At 39.0% G+C, this 23,341-nt stretch overlaps 1 protein-coding gene across 1 annotated transcript in view; it reads right to left on the reverse strand.

The window, feature by feature from the left end:
• LOC108116344 (hemicentin-1) overlaps positions 1 to 23,341 on the reverse strand; it is an 81,460-nt gene that overhangs the window by 10,626 nt on the left and 47,493 nt on the right. Inside the window, exons 7-13 of the mRNA XM_017228158.2 lie at positions 21,272 to 21,472; positions 17,393 to 17,544; positions 17,189 to 17,333; positions 13,421 to 13,551; positions 7,885 to 8,044; positions 5,600 to 5,808; positions 143 to 305 (exon numbers count right to left, since the gene is read on the reverse strand). Coding sequence (XP_017083647.1) covers positions 143 to 305; positions 5,600 to 5,808; positions 7,885 to 8,044; positions 13,421 to 13,551; positions 17,189 to 17,333; positions 17,393 to 17,544; positions 21,272 to 21,472 — 1,161 coding nt within the window. The remainder of the gene's footprint in view (positions 1 to 142; positions 306 to 5,599; positions 5,809 to 7,884; positions 8,045 to 13,420; positions 13,552 to 17,188; positions 17,334 to 17,392; positions 17,545 to 21,271; positions 21,473 to 23,341) is intronic.

A 23,341-nucleotide genomic window follows, 5' to 3' on the forward strand; every position in this document is an offset into this window, starting at 1 on the left:
AAAAAGAATAAGGAAAAAAAAGAGACCGAACCGAATGAAAAAGGCCAACAAATTGGCTGGCAATTTGACGTATATGTATAACTGTATGTATGAGGAGTGTGTATATGTGTGTGTGTATGTGTGTGTGGCCAATATAACTCACCTTCAATGCAATAAACCTCCAGCGAGTCGGACGTTTGATTGACCACCGTACAATTGGTGGGCGCTTCCGGTTTGCCAGCGGCTATCAAATGGAACACACAGGGCTCCTTCTGCTGACCCACATTGTTGTCGGCCCAGCACATGATGGTGCCAAAGTCCATTTCCTGCAAAAAGCAAAAGGAGACAGCGTTTCGTCAATACTCAATGGGTGATAGGTTACATGGGTTAAAAATAGATGGAAGGAAAGTGTTGTAGTTTCCACAATATTCCAATATAAACTGAAATAATATATTTTAAGTATATATACCCTTAAAATTTATTACTTATATTTAAAAATTTTTCAAAAATCACATTTATAGGAGAAAAGAAATATATTATTTTCGATTTCCTCGCATCCACATGATTTCATCTCCTGGACACACATTTAAATGGAATTCAAGCAGCCGCGCTCAACATCAATACGAACTTAATTCATTAAATCAATATGGATACGGCCCAGTATGTTGTCAGAGTTGCCCCTGATTGATTGCAGCTGTCAATAAGTTTTTCATTAATATAATTTCATGTCATGTCAATGCAGAAAGGCCAAGGAGAACGAGCCAGAAGGAAAAATGCCTGGCAGTAAAAACAAATGAAGCATTTTGTGGTTCTCCCCCATGGCCATTACATATACCCATAGATATCTATAGATATATATATATATCCGTGCGAATTGTGGGCGAGGAAGGAAGTCATGTTAACATGGCCCTAATGCCTGTCTATCCCATTGTAGCCCATTGCTAAGTGGCCGCCTGCGGTCTTGGCCATTGTTTGTCTCACTTGTTTATTTGTTTGCATTTTGTCAAATGTTGTGCTAATGAAATCCTTCGTCTCCGGTCAAGTGCACACACCCAACGAACTAGTGGACCATTCACACACGTTACCCCCCATTCCGCCCCACTCTCCTCAAAACAACAATCGATTCGCCAGAATTTCGTGGCCAGTATCTATCTGCGTATCATTTTCTGTCTTTGTTTTGTTTTTGGGGGCGTGTTTACCTTTGTCCTTTCCCCCAATTCACTGGGAATCACCAGAATCAACTCAACGCACTTAATCAACTTCAGGCGGTCCCGGACTCATTAAAAATTGAAATCACTTTCGGGTGCACGGCGAAATGTCAACTCAAATTGCAGCCTATTTATCAGTCCGCACGCGTTTCAACCTCCACTTTTTTCTTCTTTTTTTTTCAGCTTTTGCTATCTTTTCGACTCGCAAGCTGGGCGTGGCTGTCATTTTAATTAGGGCAAGAAAAGAGAAACAGGAGCAGCAAAATAAAAAGCGAACTCACACACACCGAAAGGAAAGTTTACCAACTGCCTAAGGGAAAGTCGAGATTTATGGAAATCGGGGAATGGGTAAGGTTTTCCTTTCCAACATTGATGGAAACTCCAATCATCTAGAAAAAAGAGTTCGGGAGTTTGGCGGCACTGATTGATTATTTGGCCTATTCTATCCCTTCTAATAAAAATCGATTGGGTGGCTTTTAGGTTCTCTTGAGTTCATAAACCACAAATTTCCAATTAAGTTTTATTGATGTTGCTTGGGTAAGTTGAGGGGAATACCTAATTTTCGGTTATAACTTAAGATTCAAATTAAATTTAAACTACTTTCCTATTAAAAAAGAATTTAAATCTTTAACTTAATAATAAACTAGGCTATAAATATTATTATAACAAGCTTTTCATAAGCACTCTTCCACTAAACTCCTTAAAAGATTTCCTAAACTGCAAATAAATCAAAATGAATAATAACCATTGAATTAAATAAATACTAATTTACCTAAAACATTCTAGCTTTAAGCCAAATTAAAAGCAAAATTCATGAGCAGAAAATGTTCTTTGTGAGTAATCTGTGTAGTTTTGCCTTGAGAGGCCATGAAGACGAAAATAAATTGCAAATATTCTGTTGCTTTGACTTTCATAATTTAAGCAACACACAGTGCTTATGCAAATTTATGACAAATTTATGAAAATTAAAATACGTTTGCCTAGTGTGTAAAGAGCGTTGGCACTTTTTGTTGCTATGTTTGTGTGTGTGTGTGTGTGTGTGGATTTGTGGCAAAAGTGTTGGCACAAAGGCGCCAAGTTGGCAGCTGCCAACACTGTGCATCAACACCACCAACGGGGCCAAAAGGGAAAGTGTCTGAGAGAGAAAGACAGCAGAAGCTACTTCGCAGGAGTACTACTACTACTATGGCAATATAATAATGGAGCTGCCAGGAGCAAAAGCATAAAACCAGAAGCCAGAAACACACCAACAATTGCCTGGCATTTTAAGTAATAATCAATGTGGGAGATGCACAGCACGCTCTGCTTTTTCTATTTGCAACTGTCATCGCCCCGGCCGACAATCCTTGATAATTTTGCAGTCCCTGGAGGCCCCTGAATTTATGCCCCTTCTATTTATTATGATTATTTCATTTTGTTTATATTGTTCTAATGTTGCGCTAGCAAAAGTGTAAATATTGCTGCAGCAGCAGCAGTTGCAGCAGTGGCACTTGCAGTTCCACTACCAGTAGCCGTAGCCGTAGAAATGAAAACAAAATCCATAAAATATATATATATGTATAGTATACGCCACCGTATACTTGATATTTGCCTGTGTATGTGTATCTGGGTGTGTTTAAGGGCTCTAAAGAGGACAAAATGCCACTTCTAGGCATTCTGCATTCTGTGCATTTCGTTTCAAGTCAAGTCTGCTGTTATTATTTATGCATTTTAATTAAAAATTTAAACATTTAAGTGACATTTTAATGAGTTTCTTGCACTGGGGTTCACACACACACACATAGAGACCGGCGTCAAGCTGCAGAGCTTCAAAAAAGCCAAGAGAGAGAGGGAGAGCGAGAGACCGAAATTTATTTTTGTGAAATATTTGAGAAATTTATATGTCAGCAGCGGAAATTGCTTGACATGAAAGCCTGGCAAAAATTGCTCAGCTCACACATAGAAAATAGCAATGGAATTGAGGAAAAAATGTTGGCAAATGTTGGGAAAGAGAAATGCCCAGGCACAAAACAAAATTAATGAGCTGTTGGCTGCCTTTGGGCAAATCGCACAGGCAGGACCAAAAATAGAAGGAAGAAAAAAATAAAAGAAAATTGGAGGGAACAGCAAAAAAAAAAGAAGAAAAATCCCAACCAAAATGTGACGACGACAGCGCCAACGACGACAACGTCGACGACGTTTGAGCTGCGGTTGGCGGAAACCGGAAACAGCATATATGACAACAGAACGGAAGGGATTTTTCATATTCAATTGAGCTAAATGATTTATGTCTGTATGTGTATTTGAGTGTGTGTGTGTGTGTGTGTGATTGTGCTTATGTGTGTGTATTTGTGTCCAATCAGTGCAATGGACGAGTGTTTGTGAGCGGAACTCATTTGAATGCCTTTTGACTGCCTCGCAAATTCGTTCGTTTGATCGCTGAAATGTAAGACGAGGCTGTCGCCGCCAGTTTGATTAGTTCAATGCCCAAAAATGAAAAGAGATGCGAACCAAATATAAAGTAAAATACGTAAAAGAGACGGTCGAAAAGCATGGAAAAGCCCGGAAAACTGCAGAAGGAGCCGCAACATTTTAAACTGGGTCAGCTAGAAAAACCAGACGGAGCGAAGGACCCGAAACCCTAAACCAAACCGAAACCAACTGGGTGCCATGCAACTTGAACAACTGTGTTGAGTGCCTCTTCTCAGCACACCAACATCCCAACCCATCCGCCTAAGGGGAACCCCCCTCGTTTTCCCTGGCCAATGCCATTTACAGCATCCAGTTGCAGAAGCTCCTCCACTGTCATCGCATAATGGCAGCCATGTTGGCTTACAAGCGACCACAAGCCCAGTCCGAAAAACTTAACACGTTTGTGGTCAGACAGCCAAGCGGAAATGTAGGTGGCGATGACTGGCTGATGGGCAAAATCTAGCCATGAAAAATCTCTGGCAGAATGTTGGTTTGGTCTTCAGGATCTAAGAGAAAAAGTGTTTCAAAGTTGCAGGGATTTTTTTATGAAAACACTATAAGAATTTAAGGCAGCTTTAACTTGTATTTTATCTCAGGAAGTTCTAAAGAACTCTAAAAATATCTCCTTTTTCTCTTATTTTATTGCCTCTCCAATCAGACCATTTGATTCTAAGCTTTATCAACTGGCAGTGACAACTAGTGGCAACTTTTGAGCTTCCCAATTCCTACAACGACAGCTTTCACATGCAACTATGTTTTGGCTGACCGTAAAAATTTACACATCACCCATGGATAGCACCAACTGCTGTCCAGAGAGGCTGACATCATGGGGAAATATCAAATGCAAAAACCGAAATTCCAACGATTTGGACATTGATGGGAGTGCAGCTCATTGATGGCCAATTTGCTTGGCCAATTGCTGGGGAGGAGCTACGTAAAACTGCAATCGCAATTGCTGTTGGCCATTTGGGCCATTAATGCGGAAATGTTGCCAAAAAGAGGGAGACATTAGATGGTCCGACACACACAGAGAGAAAGACAGAGAGAGGTGGAAGGTACTTAGCTTTATCCTCTTCATTTTGGCCAATGATGATAACTATTAAAGACAATGGCATTTACTTGCAATAATTTTTCGGACTCTTTTGTTCTAGCTTTTTTGTTTTTATTCCTCAATAACCTTTGACATTCAATGGTGATGATGATCATGATGATGATGATGTTGATGGAGGTGGCGGCGTTGCTGCTATTGGATTTTTAATTAGAAAGCAGTGCTAATAGAATTTTTAATTAAAATCGCTCGACTGCCCCGAATGGCTGCCTGGCTGACTGTTGTCTCTATCAGGAAGGACTTTGCTCCACTTTACTTTCCCTGTTGCTGGCTGACAACATGACACGCACACAGGCCAAAATAAATGGCAACAACCATGTGACCCGCCTATTAATTAAAATTTTTGCTATTCAATAACAGACAACCCCCCGTGGAGTTCAATGGTAACTACCAATGCACTGATAAAAAATATTCGGAATATGAAACAATCTTTATTTAATGTTAACTTTTAAGTTTCTAAAAAGTTAAACAAATTTTAAATAAAAGAAATTTCAGCTACATGCATTTTATTTTACCTTACATTACTTTCATTTTTCCTTTTTGCAAAATCTATTTAATTTCTTTGTAAATTTTTGATTATATTTTTTCCTCAGTATGGCCACCAACCAAAATGTCAAATGTGTCAATAACAATTTCACATTAAAGACGAGCTCAGCGAAATATGAAATGAAAAATTTATCAGCGAGCCGCATGCTTCCATCAGAATTGAATCGAATGTCTGACGTGTTTAGCATTTAACGTGACGAATAGGTCACGCATTCCAAGGACCACTCGATTCCGACGACGACATTTGTCGTTGTTCCCAGGGCAAAGACTTTTTCGTTTTTCCGGACTTTTTTTTTTCGTTACTTACCTTGACGGGCGTATAGGTGAGAGTGGAACCCTGAGCGGAATGTGGCCGGAAGCCGCTCTGCGGCATGTCGAAAGTCTCCGCCGTGTTGTTAAAGGACCACTTGAAGTTTTCCGGCGGCGGAAAGGCATCAACTTCGCACACTATTTCGGCCGCTTCGTTTCGCGCCACTCCATAGATTTTCTTTTGATCGGGCCGGCAAATTGGCTTATCTGTAGGGCATAAAGAGAGCAAAGGAAAATGGTATTGTGAGTACGGAGATCGAAACGAAGTTTGGTTGTAGTGCATTCTGTTGTTTGCATCTGCAGTTGGAATCAATAATCGCATCAAACTCTGGCCGATGAATTCTTTGTTTTTGGTCTGCCTCTTCAAAGGCTCAGGGAATAGCAAGTAGTAAAGTTTATCCTTCTGTGTGCATCTGCCCCAGCTCCATTGTTTGCCCATTCAAGCAGCTGAAAAGGCCCAACAAAGTGGGCTTAACAGAAAACAGATGAGGGAAAACAAACGAATTGGCGGATTTTCAAGAGCGCAAGCGAAGGGTTCATTTTGAAGGTCTTAAATACCTTTTGTGGGTTTTCTAGAAAATTCTAATTAAATTTCAGGCCTCTAAATGGTATTGATGTATCTGTTATGATAAAATAGTATAAGGTTCCTAACATCTATTCATCCTCTTATTTTTAGGTTAAAAACTTAAGTACGATAAAACCTTTTTGCAATACCTAAGACCCTCTTGAATTCCGCCATTCAAAATTCATACAATTTTATAAAACTACGAAGAGAAGACTTGAATGAAAGAAAAACTTTGAGCAGCGAAAACTTTTAGCAACAGCAAACGGGAAATGCAAGGAAAAGCTGAGTTGAGCAGGCCAGGGAATATTCAATTTTCTAATCCTTGGCCAGCGAAAATCTTTCAACTGTCTCTTGCCACAGCCACGAAAGTTGCAAAACTTTCAAGTTGCAAGTGGCGAATTTATTGTGCCATTTGACAACTGTCGATATTGCATGCCAAGCTGGGCAAGCCGTAAACAAATTTTTAGCCCCAGCTCGGCCGATGAGGGGAATACACTGTCAGAAACAGGGGGGAGAAGTTCTGCGAGTTGGACATTGAGTTTTTGTGGCCAGCGGAAGCTTAAAACAAAAGTCCGCCAGGCTCAGAAAAAAAAGAAGAAAAAAAATATATATATAGAGAGAGAAGTGGAAGTGATAAAAGGGAAATGGCACCGGAAAAAACCAAAAGCATAAGGCCACAACAACAGAAGGACGAATGGTTCCTGCCGGCGAAAATGAATAGAAGCATCTTTGGCCTGCTAAATTGCTCGAAAAAGGCAAACTAATTAACCAAAGTTTGACTCGAGACGAGGCCAAGTTAAGGAATCCTGCACAAATTGAGCAGAAGATTTGCGGTCTTGTCCTTTCAGCAGGAAAGCAGCCCCACAACAAACTTAAGCCGAAGACCCAAACAGTTTAAAGAATATACTTAGGCAAATGTTTTCGTATACCCCTTAGCAGAGTTATCTTGGTAGTTTGCGACTATAATTTTGACTTTCATTGATCAATATTGAAAACTATATATAGAAAATATTAAGTATTTGGATAAAGAACGTTAGGATAAGAAATAAATCATCTCTAATATTATAAATATCTAAATTTTTTTGGATATTTCCAAGTAAGTTTTTAAAATGGCAAACCATCCATTATGTCCTTCATCCCGTATGGTGCCATCAAACTGCGAAGCAAGAGATTGGTGCTATACACTTTTCCTGGAACCACTTTTTCGCCCCTTTCAACAGCTTGGCGGCACACAAAGGAGCATTCAAGCAGCGCACAATAATGGGGCGTATACGCAATAAAACTGCAAGAGGCCCGCACGAGCGCACAATGCCGGGAGAGTTCAGTTTCCCCTTATATCGGGCTACCCCGCTGTTTGCCATCCATCCTCTCATCTCTGGCCATACTCGAACACTCAATAATGCTCGTTTTTGTGTGTCAAAGGTCCACTCGAGAAACCAAACAGAGGCAGGAGTAGAAGAAGCGGCAGCAGCATAGCCGAAGAAGGATTTAAGTGGGTGGTTTTTGGGGTACAATTCGATTTTCTATTTATGCCACCATCCAACCCCTCATCCCCCCATCAAACTGAAGCATTCGTTAATGGCCCGAACAGCAGCAGTTGGAGAGCGTTTTTATGGGTCAGCCAACACAATGCGCGGCGCACACAATGGCATGTGTGCTAAGGTGCCACAAATCAACATATTCCGCAAATATCCTTGCCCACTCAACGCGATACTCACACATCACTTTCAGCTCGACCACATTGGAATCTCCATCGCCCTCCACATTTGAGGCGGTGCAGGTATAGTTCCCCGCCTGGTGACGAGTGACACCCTGGAGCGCCAGATCTCCGCTGCTGACAATCACGCCCGCTCGCTGGTTGTGCTGGATGATTTGATGCTGCAATTGGCAGGATTAAGTCATAATTAGTATAAAATGTACGTCAATTACAGATAAAATGCTTACAAAAAAGGCGAAAGAGTGGTAGAGAAAGGAAGAGCTCTGTTGGACAACGCTAATTAGATTTTAGTCTCTTTCTTAACCTGCTGATACCATACCAGAGCTACCTGAGTAAGAGCTTTTCATGGCAATTATATTTACAGGGATTTGAGTACTGAAAGGTTAAGGTTGAAGTTTATTTTATACATGCTCTCTCCGCGTTTTAAACTTTTAATTAGGTATTTAATTACTGATTAGAGTACAGGCAGACCAAAGATCAATTCATCTTAAGAATGCCTAAAGTTGGTCTTTAACATTCTGTTTGCTTGGCCAACTTTTATTCACTTATATCCCTTCGTTACAAGGTCACCTATCTGAGCAGTTTTTGGCCTCCGGAAAAGCACTCATAAATGCGCGCATCAGTGAGCTCACACAGCTTCATTAAGAAGCTGTGCCTTGGCTGACTACGTGCCTGGCATCGATATACTGAAAAATCAGCCCATATTTACTTTAAGTTTTCCCTTAAACACACCAACGCCCACCCTCCCATCAGCTTATATACAGAACCTTCACACCAAAATGCTTACAGAGGCTTGACCTTCTGGCCGCCTTCTACCGCACTTTCGCTCTCATTTTTGAAATAATGCTCGAAGCTCGATGTTCGCCTTTTGGTTTTGTAGCCATTTTCCCCAACAGGCCCGGCGCACTCGACAACATTTTGACGCATTTCCCCAGAGCCTTGTGCCATTTAGCAGCAAAACAAATTCGCACTTTGCCCGCCGTCGAGCTCAGCAAACAAACAAGCGGCATGCGGCGGGATATGGGGCAGCAACAATGAAAGCATTCAAATAAATAGAAATAGAAATAAAAATGTGTAGAAATTTAATATATATATATATATATATGGTCGACAAAAGTCAAAAAGCCAGCAGAACAATGCCTTAGCGACCTTAGCACACATCCATACCGAGATGCCTATATCTGGATGTGTGAGCAAATAAATAGAAACAATGCAGCCAGGCAACCCAACACTTAAATAATAGTGTTGTCAAATACACTTGAAAAAATAATGTATGTATTTAATTTAGAAGAATATTTTCATAAATATTGAAAATTAAACAAAACTTTCATACTCGTATCACTCTTTCCCTCTCCAATAGTAAGGAACATGCCTTGAGAAGAGTAATTATTACTTCCTAAAAATAGTTCGTAATAATTTAAAGTATATTTATATTAGGTCAGAGGAGAACCATGGCGGGTTGATCAGAAAGAAGAGCCACAGTTCATATTCGAATGCATTGGAGAGAGAGAAGGGGTCCTGGGACAATCCTGGGAATACCATTCCGCGTCTTTTGTTAGGTTGGCCTCTGCTGTTTGCCCTCTCCATTGTGCAGATGTAAACAATTATTTAGATGGTTAGACATACGGTGAATGGGCCGGGTCATGACAATATTTGCCCACTATTCACATTTTGGCTATTGAATTCCATTTGCTTTGTGTCGGAATGATTGATACTATTGGCCAAGTGTCAGTGTTATCCGAAACCGAGAGAGATTGCAGATATACAGATGTATCCATTACATATGCAATGCTCTACTCTATCTCTTTCTCTATGTTTCTCTGGCTATTAGCATTTCCATTGACTTGTTTAAAGATCCTTAAAGTGCTGAAGTTCCCCCAAAGGCATATTTTGCCCCAGAACAGCAGAATGGACCCTTCTCGTTTTCCGCACAGCCTCAATTCCCGTAGGGTCTACTTAAATAGCCCAAATGGGAGTGGGAACGAACTGTGGCTTGGCTCAGCGACCTTGTTGTCATAAAACAAATAAAAATGTCGCCATGCATATACGAAAATTAAATAAAGTTCAAGGTTGTCGCAGCCTAACAAAAAAACCAAAAAATAAGAGACGAAAAAGTGTAAACAAAGGCAAATAGAAGGCTAAAAAGAAAGAAGGTAGGCCTGCAGACCCGTTACGCCCGAGTGGGCGTTGAGGATTATTTCAAATAGTTCGAGGCACATCCGCTGCAGAATTTCCGCCCGCAAACCATCACCAACCGTTCGAGGTCACCACCCACCCAACCACTTCCCCTCCTCTCTGACTTGATGATGTCTGCACAACCCTTTAGTGCCCCTCAATGCTAATGGCGCATTTTATGCGTTGCCATTTCTGTTTGTCTGTCTCTCGGCCGTGTTTTCGACTTGTTTGCCTGCCACTCCTCAAGCGCCAAGAGCCATGAGCCATCACCCATCAGGCCGTGAGCCATGAGCCACAATCCACAATCCCAACCAGGCCGCCCTCTTGTGTTCGTCTGTCATTGATGTTTGTTCCGACTATAAATACCCAATTAGTGTCCGTAATTTATCTGATGGCTCGGTCTGATTGAGTTGATTTGGTTTAGTCTTTCTTTGGGATTATTTTACACTGCTGCTCTTCTTTAAAGGATTTTGAAAGTATCAATAATATTTTTTTAACTTTTTTACACCTAATTATTTAGCAAGAAGTGCCAAAGAAAGTCTCTTGATGTGGCGGAATGTGTTTCTCTTTGGGAAATAAGAAATTCTATATCTCAGTTAACCATAAACTTGCAGTTCAGAGTTGAAAAAAAAATAATAAAAACATTTATTTAAATCAATGCAAAATTTTCAACTTCCTCGTATACAGCAAACCTACCACTGCCATTTGCCTTGTAAAACTATGTAAATATTTATGCTCAAGTTGCTGCAAAACTCTAAAGTCGTTTCCACTGACTTTGTTCTCTAATCAAATTTTCCGGCTATGTTTGCTATTTCTGCGGTTCCTGACGCAACACAGATAAATGTTATAGTGTGTGTGTGTGAGTGTGTATATATATGTGTGTGTGGGCTAAATAAGTTTTGCCGCCAACAGGACTTGGGATTCAGATTCGGATTCATTCGAAGCCAAGTGGTTGCTCTGGCAACGATTCCATCAAAGTTCTGCTCCTTCTTTAGCTTTTTGTTGTTAATGAACATGTGAAAACTTTTACTCGCACGCACATTCAAGAACTTTCGCCCTATGAGAGTGCATGTGTGTGTAAGTTTAATAAAACTAATTGTTAATTTAATTTGCCAGCTCGTCGTTAATTGTCAGCTTGTCTAATTGAATAATAACAGACGAAGACAAGTTGCCAGCCCGAGTTCCACTTTCGCCCTGCAGCGGTTACTCAACGAGGCAGAATAAGAATAGATCGGAGGTTGGTTCCAAACCGAATCGATGTGGTGGCAAAACAAAAATTAATTTACTTGTTAACTGAGTGCAACCGAGTTGATTTAACTTGATTTGACTTTTAATTGCATTTGCAGGTTGCACTGTCGCTCTGTCGTTCTGTCGCTTTGTATTGCTGTTGCCAATTAACAATTGACTTTTAATGAACGCCCGACTTGGCTTCTTCGCCTTCACTTTGGCCCAAGTCATTTGCAATTTTCCGCCTGGCCTTGAACTCATTACGCATACGCCATGTGCACAGCTCGACCAAGTGTGACTGTCTGTCTAACCTTCCCTGCCCTTCTTCCTTCCCCCATTTTTCATTCACTATTTTCCTTGTATATATATGTGTGTGTGTGTGTGTTTGGCTTAGTTTTGTATCCATTTCATTTCCATTTTTGTACTGCCGCAGTGAACTTTTATTGTTATGACACTCGGGCTAAAAGAAAAGCGAGAGGGGGAAGGGCAAGATGTGTAAGGGATTTCACGCTGAGCTGGCTAAATGTAAGTGACGATTGCCAACTAACTAACTAACTATCTGTGCTGCTGTCACTTTCTGGCTTGTTAGCCAGTCATACATATTCTGTGCCACGTAAAAAGGGTATTACGTAAAGGTTTTGACGTTGACTAAGGTTGGAACTCATTCTAGATAAATGATATGCTGGATTAAGAAGCAGTCTTTAAGGGATTTAGGATATATGATATAAAAAGAACTGAATCAAAATATTTTTAAAAATCTGTAAAATTATCAAAAAGACACTCAAGAAGGGTGTTGGATTACGATATTGTAGATTTCTTTTCTCACTTGATTTGCATTCAGCATTGACTTCTAAAGCCCATTGATTGTCCCTTTGCCTATCTTCCTGACTTTCACTTTCACTCTCTCTCTCAATCTCGTTTCTATACGCCTGTATAATTAGCATTTTGTTCGATGTAAGATAGAATGTAATGGAATCAGCACTCGAGAACCCAACCATTCCATTGTCTCTCGGGCAAATTATTATTTCATATAAAGTTTTTATCTACCTACCCTGTAGCCTAACCAAACGTCTTATGGAAGTTCTTTTGTACTAAATATCCCTCGTTTGCCCCGTGCCCTCATCCAGCCCCTGCCATCTACTGGCAGGAAAAACTTTTTGGTCGTCTTCGTTGAGTATTTGTATTTGCTTATTGTTGTTTTTCGGTAAAAGTTATGACTAAGTTGTTGGCTTTGCTGTTGCCGTTGTTGTTGTCGCTGTTGTTGTTGTTTAGCTTAGCTCTTTGTTTGGTCATGTACTTCATTGTGAATGAATTCAATTAGCATTCATATTATTCATACACTTGATTCGTTTCTTGTTCGGCATTGAATAACATTTATTTGGCAGGCATTGTCGTTGTTGCCGTGGTTCTTTGAGTCCTTTGTGCGGCCTACTAATAAACAAATGATTTGCCTTGTAAACTCCCAGAAATTTCTTACCCACTCTGTAGTCTTTCTTATGCCAGCCATCCAGCCAGCCACTTGACTCAATTGCCTTAAAATAATTGGCCAATAATTCAGTAAAAATGACCACTTAATTTCGGTTTCATAATAATTTACCCGGCCAGAGGCTCGTGTGTAAGAGAAGCACGCCAATGTCTTGGGAATTGCCGGAAGTTCGGCAGTTGTACGCTCAATTGCCTTGAGTGCAACATTTGAAGTATGTTTGAAGGTCACTTAGGACAGGGGAAAATGTTTATCAAAATGGTAAATAATCTGGATATGTTATGCAAAAGTTGAAGGCTATAAATGGAGATTTAAATAAGCATTTTTGATTGATTTGCTGATTTAAATCTATAACAGATTTTGTTTCTTTTTGTATATATAGATAAATTTTTATCTTAACTAAATTTTTTCCTGTGCATCTCTAAACGTCAGTCTGTCAAAGTTTGGCCGCTTCAGGGCCAAAAATAATATATTTTATATGCCACTAAAAGGTATTTTTTGTTAAAAGTTTACTTTACACTCTAGACCATACTGAGCTCTTTCTCTCTTGCCCTTTTTGTCTCAGTACAGATAGCACTTCTAGTCCGAAGAGCCCTTCATAAATATTGCAAGTCAAGGAAAGGAAAGTAAAGTTTTTTGTTTGCTCACTTACATTATGCTTCCATACAACTTTATAAGCAGCCGGATTTGCATGCACTTTACACTCGAAGTAGACATCATCGCCCTCCTCGATATCCTCCGGATTTAGATTGGAGCCCAGGTCCAGTTGCAAGGTAGGAATGACTGCAAAGAAAATAATGGAAAACACGAGATGAGTATATTGTATTCATTTGACTAAGGCAGAGACTTAGGCATTTTGGATTGTGATTCACTCGGAGAGTCGAGCAAGTCCATCAAATGTAATTTGCTGTTCTTCTTTTTTGGACAATCCTTCAACTTGAGACCAAGAAAAGGCATGAAATGGGTGGTAGGGTGAAAAAGGGGGTTAATCTAGTCTTATCCGTGATTAGTGTCGCTTCGCCTTCGCCTTCTATCTAGAATGTATCTCAACTGCCCCTCGTCTCTATGCCACCTACCACCACCTACCACCCACCTACCACCTACCTACCACTTGTTTATTATTATTTTGCACATTGTTTTTGGCAACTTTTCCTACTCTCGTAGTTTTGGTCTTGGGTCCTCTATCTGCTTAGTGTTTCCTCCTTTTCTACTTTCTGAGGTGGCACGTTCTATAAGCAAGTTTCTTTAAGCCGATTTCGTCTTTTGCAAAGACTTGTTAATGAAAATGAAAAGTGCTTTAACACACACACACACACACACACACATAGACTCACCATCTCACAGAAACGGAAACAGAATGAACGTAAACCGAATGAAAATGGGATGGGGGGAGGTGGAGTTGAAGGGGTGGCAAGGACAATGGGGACGAGTCAAAGCAGTTTGCATAATTTAAAGACTTTTCCCACTGTAACAGCATCATTGCTCCCTGTCCCACTCATTGTGTCTATCTTTTTCCCGCTCAACAAGTTCATTAGCGATGACTTTAAGCCGGCACAGAAAACTAAACAGAAACGAAGGGACAAGGAATATAAAGGATGTGCACTTAGCAAAAATAAGTACTTGTTGGCCAAAAGACATTTTTAGTTAAACAAAAGTCAAAGGGAATTATTTCCCTTCTATTAACTTAAAGTCTGTAATAGAAGATGTCCATAAAATAAAATAAAAATCTTTAAAACCATTAAATTAAACTCCTTAAATCTTGATAATTACAATCTTAGCTATAAGCCAATACTATTTTTCTATCTGCAAAATGACAGTGAGATATTCTCTGAAGGAAGTTCCAAGTGGCTGGCAGGCCACACTGTTGCGGTTAGGATGGGCTTAAGTGGTAATAACTGTCACTGGCCAAGCTGGCCAACTACGTCTGGCTAATGCATTTTATGGTCCTCCATCTCGGTGGGGTCAACCGTTCCCCTGGATTCCCCCTTTTGGTCCGATCATTCGTGGAGAGTGGCGAGTGTCCCGAAAACGAGAGGAAAAACCAAAGCAAGCCCATTCCAGTCGTAACTGCAGCTTAACGTAACGACTTTTGAGTGCCAGTGCCACATTATGTTGCAGCTGCAGTTGCAATTGGAGGGACCTTTGCACATCTGTGTGGGTGTGTTTGCACATGAGTCTGTGTGTGTGTGTGTGTGTGTGTGGAGGCCTGTCATTGTCTATTGCACAAACTAGAACCAGTTCTTGTTAGCAGTCCTTAAATTGATTCCACTAGCCTTCCTAGCTTTATAAATTGCATTTGCCAAAAAGATTATTTTCCTTTCTCCATTTTAAAGTTTTGTAATAGGTAATGTGGTTATATAGAAAAGATTGCCAGATATTTGCTATCCAAGAAGTTGTTAATATATTAGATTAGGTCTGTTTATTATTTCAGAGAGAGAGAGACTTAAAAGTTTCTTTACCTTCCTTTTAGTCATATTATTTTATTATTTATTACATTTTTTAATAAACATAAACCCCGTTTTCTATTTCTAGAAAGCCCTCCCCAACCATTATCATGATTATTATGATACGAAAATCTGCCCCGTCATTAAGTTTATTGCGGATATGACTTTAATTTTTTTGTAGGCCTGTCTTTTCCCGTTGATTTAATTTCGGTGGCCTAACCTGAGTTGATTGTGTGGAAAATAAGAGGTCGCTTGCCTGCGTGTGGCGTGAGGCTCTCTGATTAAGATATTAGAGATAACTTTTTTATGGCCCCGGCTAAATGTGATGTAATATAATGGGAAAATTATTGGCAGCGTCAACTTCAACCTGGCCCATCTCATCGCGCTGCCAGCAGCATTGCCGACATTGCATCAACTTTTCAATTTACCCCCGTCGCAGGAGGCAAACAAAGAAAGCGCTTAAAAAAGACACAAAATCTTCTCGTGGCAACGAGATGGGTGTGGGGAAAGGCGGGAAATATGAAATCTCAGGAAGTGCCAGGAGCAGGAGAAGGAAAAGGAAAAACGGAGGGGGACCAAAATATTTTAAGCACGCTATAAACATGTAAATGAGCATGGAAATTGAAATTGTTATCTAATTTTTTATATCAGCGCTCGCGCAGAAGCTGCGCACGACTCTTTCGCACAAGACATAACCACACTGAGAGAAAAATAAGTTTAAAATATATTAAAAATAGCTTATATTCATGTCAAAAGTACAAGTTTCATTTTTCATTTAACCTTAAAAAGTTTGGTATGGAAAATACTATCAAGTTTTGTATAGAAAATCTAGACATTTCTCTCAGTGCATCATCTGCAGCAAACTGGGGAAGCAGCCCCATCATCTCGGCAGCCACCGAAAGGAGTAAAAGTTTCAATGACATTGGGGAACAACGAGGCGGCAAGCTTTTTAGATAATAGACGTGGCAACTGTTTGCCGAAGACGCTGTCGTCACAGCCCAGAAGATGAGGACATGAGACCCCAGGACTATTGAAACATTAAGGGTTATCCCCGCATATGTGTGTGTGGGTGTGTAAGTGTTTGTGCCTTAAAGTGAGCTCTTCCGCCTTTTCGTATAGTGTGTGTGTGTCTGTGTGTGTATGCACAACTTCCTTGGCCGCGCGCGCGATTTTAATATTTTGCCATAGAAATTTTATTAACAAACTTTACCCCCAGCACATTGTTGATGCGGCCCATAAAACAAACGTTTGACATACGAGCCAACCAAACGCAAAAAAAATTGACAAAAAAAAAAACCGAAAAAAATTGAATGTATTATGTAAAGCCCGGCAATATTTGGAACAGAGTTCCGAAATCCCCGGCGCCTCCTGCCTGTTATGTCACTATGGCATTGGTATGCAAAACAGTATTGATTCCCCAAAGGACATGGGCGATAAGCGGTTGACATAGTTTATGGGATCGCACAAGAACCAAAACGAGGGCCCATCGATGGTTTATGGGGCACTCATAAACCAGCGGCATATGTCAAATCCGAGGGGTGTTATTAAAGCGGAATGGGCCGGCTCTTCCTGGTACCCGGAATATTCCGGGGGAGCAGAACCGTTGACAACAGTTTTGATTGATTTTAAGACCAAAAAAGGGGAATTATAAAGGTTAAGCTATTTTGAAAGTCAGTCAAAGGCAAACAAATCGAAAATATTTATTGAGCTTAAAAGTAGACTACATTTTTTAGTCCTATTCAAGGCTAAAATATTCACTGATTCGGAAATTAATATTAATATTTAATATATATTTAACACAATAACTTTCAGATTAATAAAATACAATTTTATCCATTTTAAACGTAATCAAGTTGCAACCATAATGTTTAATTTGTTTAATGGCCATCTTAATAAACGTAATTAAAACATTTCGGTATCGATTGATTATTTAATAAAAAAAAGCATTTGTCTTTTGGTTTTTTTATTGTACTTACAGAAAACATTCAGTTTCATGGCCGTTTCTCGAATGCCATTTCGAACGAGTTCATTGGTGGCTCGACAGGACAAGGCCTTGCCATGATCTTCTCGAGTGGGTGTGATCGATAGCACCGAAGTGCTGACATTGCCATCCTCAGAGACCTTAAGTATGATTTTAGATATAAATTAAGGATAATATTAAAAAATATAAATTTATTTACCTTCTGACTGTGACCATGGAGCTCGAGATTGCCCATCCACCAGGTAATTTTGGCCGGTGGTCTCGATCCAATCGCCTGGCATTCGATCTCGTACTTCCGATCTGCTGACATTGGCTGATTGTTGAAGCTGATTTCCACCAGAAGAGGCCGCACTGCAATGCAAACAGTTTGTTTATGAACGCGCATTAATTTCCATCGTTAATTTATTTGCTTAAATGACATTTAAGGTTGGTTTTTAAACTCTCTCTCTTTCTCTCTTTCTCTCTGTCTTTTCTGGTTTTTGTTTTTCGCTTTCTGTATAGTTTGTTTGGTGTGCGACAGCAGCTTTTTGTTGATTTATTCAAATTGTGTGTGAAAAATCGAAATCGAAATGGAAATGACAGGCAATGCAATTAAAATTAATTGCAACAAATTACGATTGCCACCAGCGAACAGGAATTGCAGCAAGAACAACTAAGGGAACTGCAACAATATCGAGCATAGGGCAGCAAATATTGCTGTTTTCCATAAAGGCACACCATAATACGGAATGATAAATGTCAGTTGGAAAATGGCAAAGGAACCAAAATGAATTCAGTCAAAGCATCAGCAATATTCGTTTATATTTTCAATATAATTAAATATTTATTTTGCGAAAGGGAAAACAACGAGAAGTTTGTTCAGGGAAATTCGCTCTAAGTTCTTTAAAAACTTTAAAAATCATAACAGGAACACCATAATTTCCCGATTTCTGGCTGTTTAATAAATAATTGGCATAGACCATTGTCAGATTGCTGGATCACAAACAATGCATTAAATTTCAGCCAATAAATATTCATGCAATTACATTTATGTAATTTGAATATTTGTTAATATTCATGCTGACAGCAATTTGTTTACCCACTAAATTGAAAATTGCCCAAACAAATAAACAATAACAAACATATTTTTTTGCCGCCACCTCGAAAAATATGGTCACGTAAAGCATTTGGAGTCCAGGTTCATTATCAGCATTACACAATTTCCCATCGTTAACGCGGGCATTGCAAATGTATTTTTGTGTGTCTTTCTCCCCTTTTCTGCATTCATTCCAGGATAATATAAATTACGCTTTTTGATTTTGAATTGGAAAATGTTAACAAATTATCGAATTATTCTATTGGAATAATATTTGAAAGGCTCTAGACTGTTTGAATAGATTTAAGCTGAAGAATTAGATACTTATTGTCCTTCTGCAGACTAATTATTAATTATTAAATTTAAATTGAAATATTTAACGTATAAACCGATTAGAGGGAATCGTTTTAAATATCCCTTTAAGAATTCATTGAAATATTTCTTGCAATTTAACGAGTTAAGCCAACTGTTGTTTTATTTTTTCATTTGTTTTTACATTTGCTGCGGTTGGCCGCGCATTTTATGCGTTAATTTAAAGGCGTGACATTTCAGTTAAGCCCAAATGCGATAATAAAAAAAAAAAGGGAAAAACCAAAAAGGAGAGCCAGATGCATGGCAACTATCTACAATTTTATTTATTTCAATGCCGTTTTTAAACCTTTCTGTTTCTTTCTACCTTTCTGCATACATTACAATATTATTTCACTTTTTGTATTGTTTTTATAGGCAGCGAACAGGTTTGAATGCGGTTGTTGTTGCTGCTGGTGCTGCAGCGCTTTATTGTAATTAAATTAATTATGCACATTTGCATTGGAAAATCATTTAAATGTTTAATTAAACGCACTACACCAGCGAGCATAGAGGTCCTGGCCCCAAGGACTCAAATTGCAACCAAATTATGCAAACAGATCCATTAAATTGTTAAAGGCTTCAAGAGTCGAAATCTCCAGAGGTCGTTTATTAAAACAAAGGAAAGAAATGGAATTTGAGTTTCTCATTTTTACAATTTTACAGTATTGGTTTCTTAACTTTTTTTTTTTAAGAGATTTTAATCAGGCGAGAAAGATGAAATCTGATTCCGAATTGCAACCGAAATGAGGCCTGCAGAAGGGAACATTTTAATTCAATTAATTATTGCATCGACCAGCCCTTTTGGGGCCTTAAATTGTGTGCTAATGAGGAACTCTCATAATTGTTTTGTGTGAGGGACCGAGCGAGTGTCGTGACGGGCGTAATCTAATTGTTAGTGGCCATAAAATTAACTAATTAAGGTCGTACTTATTATTCAACTGCCCTGTGTTTCCCATGCTTCTATTCTGTCATTACACGCAAAGCATTGTGAGAAAAAAAAACGAGAAAAATAACAACAGAATTTCTGTAAAAGAAAAGTGAAAAAACCTGGTTAGGACTAACACACTTTCCCGCCTCGTTTCAAGGTCGTAGTGCGCGCGAAAACTGTGGCCAACATTAATTGACCAAGTTAGCAACATTCCATCGCCTCATCTTGGCTTTCTTTTCTTATTGGCGTGTTAACTTTTATGTCCTAGCAAGTGCGACATATTCTTATGCTTTTCCTTCCAACTCAGAGCAATAATATCAAATATGCGCATCACCAGCTGCTGTCCCAGGAACCTTTCGAGACATTATTTTTCGGGTACTTTGTACTGCGGAGCCTAAGTAGGAATTGACGTCCAATTGCTTTGGCGTTTTGAGAGCCATGACAGACGCGCCAAAGTGCCATAAAATTCTATGGCCAATCTTTGGCTGTTAGCGCAATGCCATGGGCCTAATAACCAAGCATCCAACAAAATATTATTTGGCGATATAGAAGAAGAACAAGGAGAGGTATCACGACCTTAAAGATAATGCATAATGAGGTTCTCTGGGAAAAGTAGTACATTAAAATCTTTAAAGGATATCATAATAAAATTAAATTAAATTAATGGGAAATGTAAAAGTACATTTTCAAAAAGTTCTTCATTGTATCTCCTCACTAATAAAGCTGACAGAATTTGCAAATACATTTTTGTCACAACGAATAAATTCTTTTTGCAAACAGCTTTTTTCCATACACAAATCTCTTAACCACTCACACTCCCAGTCGGGCAGCACTCGAAATTGGCAACAATTTAATTCAATTTAACAATTTGCACTGCCCCGGCTCGTGGCGAGTGTAGAAAAAGGGCATTTAAAAAATTGTCACAAAATAATAAATCCATTCGGGTCATGCACAGTCCACTAACCTGAACGCAACTTCTATATTTGAACGAAAAAAAAAAAGAAACATAGAGTTCGATACGATGTTGGTTGTACAATATGTGCCAGGTCAGAGGCCATGTTATATATAGAATATATATATATATATCTATCTATAGGTAGGATAAGTTACGCACAGGAATTTTGTGTTTTCCCCATTCGCTGTATACTTTTTGGGGAAACGTGGATATCGCATGCAATGTTGCCGCTGTTGCCGTTTGCATTTTGTTATATTTGCATAAGCCATTTTATTATCTATTTTTTCCCTGCTCAGCCTCTCTCTGGGTTTTTCCTTACTCAGTTTACCTCCCACATCTGTTTTTTTTTTTTTTGTGTTTTTTTGAGTGGGTTGGCCTTGGTCGTTTTTATCTGCGCAGCTATTTGTTAAAACTTTTATCGCAATGCTTAAAACCGAACAACAAAAGCAAGAAGAGCCGAGCCGCACACAATCAGGATCAGAAAAGAGTGAAATAAATACAATAAATAAATAAATTGTTTGGCAAAACTCTTTTAGCACCATATTTGGGTCGTTTTAAATCGTTTCAATGCCGGAACTCTTTTCAGTTTATTATAAATTGAGAAGTCAGAAGGCCTAAATTGAGAATGAACGTTATAGTTTTGCCTTTGAAGGCTCTTTAGATTTAAATTCGAAAATCCAAGAGGAAAAAGTATTTTCCTTAAAAAAAAAGAATGCTGAATATTTTTTGTATATTATTTTTCTTAATAAATATCAGTTTTTATACTCACGGTAGAGCTCAATGGTTATGTTGGTGGCCACATATTTCTTGTGGAAATTGCTGGCCTGGCAGGTGTAGACCGCATGCTGGTGGATTCTTGACAGGTTGCGAACCACCAGTTTGCTGTTGATGGCGCCATCGTATGTGTAATCGACGACGCTGTTCTGCAGCTGGCCATTCATCAGCCAGATGACAGTCGGCGGTGGAGAACCTGTAAATATAAGTAATACATATAGGTTAAATTATGATTAAAGATGCTTTAAATTAGGTGTATAAATAGTCTTCAAAGATTAGCCCCCCTAAAAGAATTCTCTTCAATATCGATAAGATTGATTAGGACCTCGTTATGGCCGAAATTATCCATCACCTGGATTAAAGTGCCCATTATAATCTATGCTTAGAACCTCTAATTTAGTTAGCTGGTGGTATTGGTGGCTGACTAGCCACCGCAGTTGTGCAATTGCTAAGGAAGGGGGCCACTTAAACCAACACACTGAGGCACAACCACATTACTCATACGCAGCGTGCGGCACTTGGCCGCTTTTAACGACTTCAACTTAATCAAGCGCTGAAATTAGCTTTTGTGTGCGTATATGAGCGCACATTAATTTAATAGCAACGGGTGGTCGGTCACTCACTCAAAGGCGGGCAAATAATACACTAAGAAAAATAGTCATAAATCAAAAGTGCAATTTAAAAGATTAACAAGGATTAGCACGCTCATCTTGTTTGCGTATGAAAAGCAAAGACATTTAATTAAATTTTATTTAATCGCAAGAGCTTTTCTCATCATTTCTGTCAGTGCCTTGGCGTTGACACAAATAAATTCTCTGACATGTTTCCTTGCATATATATTTTTCTATTATTACTTAGTTATTACGCAAAATGCTTGATGAGTAGCCATAAAAAGCAATGCGACTGAACAAGTGCCATTAAATCCACCTGGAAATTCACTAAAACTAAGCCACGGATGGGCCGAAAACTGCACTTGATATGTTTGAAAAATGTGTCGCACAACCATATATATATATATAGAGGTTTTCATACATATACTCGTATATATGCTGATATACATAGAGGTAAACGCACATTACTTTGATTAATAACTGCCATTTGGTAGAGTTTTATGTTGTTTATGAAAATATTTCACAGAAGGCTCTCCACATGTGTGTGTGTGTGTGCGATTGTGCTGGAGTAGATTAGCGCATGTGTAGCAAGGCGGCTTAATGGTTGCCAGTGATTTATTGGCCTGTTCTCTAGCAGAAATACAACAGGAAAAATATCACTAAAAAAAGCATTGCAGAGTCAGAGAAATGCTAGTAAAAAGTGTGATTTCCTATTGCAATTGTTGCTCTATTTTAAGAATTCAACTTTTTCGAAAACTGACTCAACGGACTCTTGCTTTCACTTTAAAGCCAAGACCAAGTTTGCTTTCAAGGATCGGGTGATGTCTGCTGTTTTTTAATGTCAACATAAGGTGCCACAGTCCATACAAACACACACACACAGCAGCAGCAGCAGCAGCAGCAGCAGCTGACTTGCATTTACTCTCCATACAAACACACTCAAAGTTTGCACTAGTTTTTTTTACTCTTTCTCTGTGCTTTGCTTTCTTTTAACTTGCATTTTCATACTCTTTCTGATGGCATCTCAGAAACACCGAAAAGTAGGCAAGGATTTTTGTAACATATCCATACTGCTTATAAGAAAACTAAAAAAATTAAATAAATCATCTTAAAAATCATTAACTTAGTTTAATATAAGAATGCTGAACAGAATTATTTTTAGAAAAAAATCTGTAAATTTTAAAATATTTTGTGGCAAAATATCTTTTTAACGGTATTCCTAAAATTAAGGACAGGTTTTTAAACATGTTGTCGTAAATTTGAACATTACTCACTCCTTAATCTATCCCTTTTAAAGAGTATACCTTCCATGATTCCTCAAAAAAAAGTCAGGCTCCTTCTCTCTCTTATTTCCTTTTGCTTTTTAGCCAAGTGCTTTGCCATTTTTAGAGCAGGCATCAAAAAACGGGTTTTTGTGCCAGGCAGCAGAATAGCAGTGGCAGCGGCAAGAGCGA

This window comes from Drosophila eugracilis, unplaced genomic scaffold (genome assembly GCF_018153835.1).
Source record: "Drosophila eugracilis isolate 14026-0451.02 unplaced genomic scaffold, ASM1815383v1 contig_367, whole genome shotgun sequence".
In the NCBI taxonomy this organism is placed as follows: domain Eukaryota; kingdom Metazoa; phylum Arthropoda; class Insecta; order Diptera; family Drosophilidae; genus Drosophila; species Drosophila eugracilis.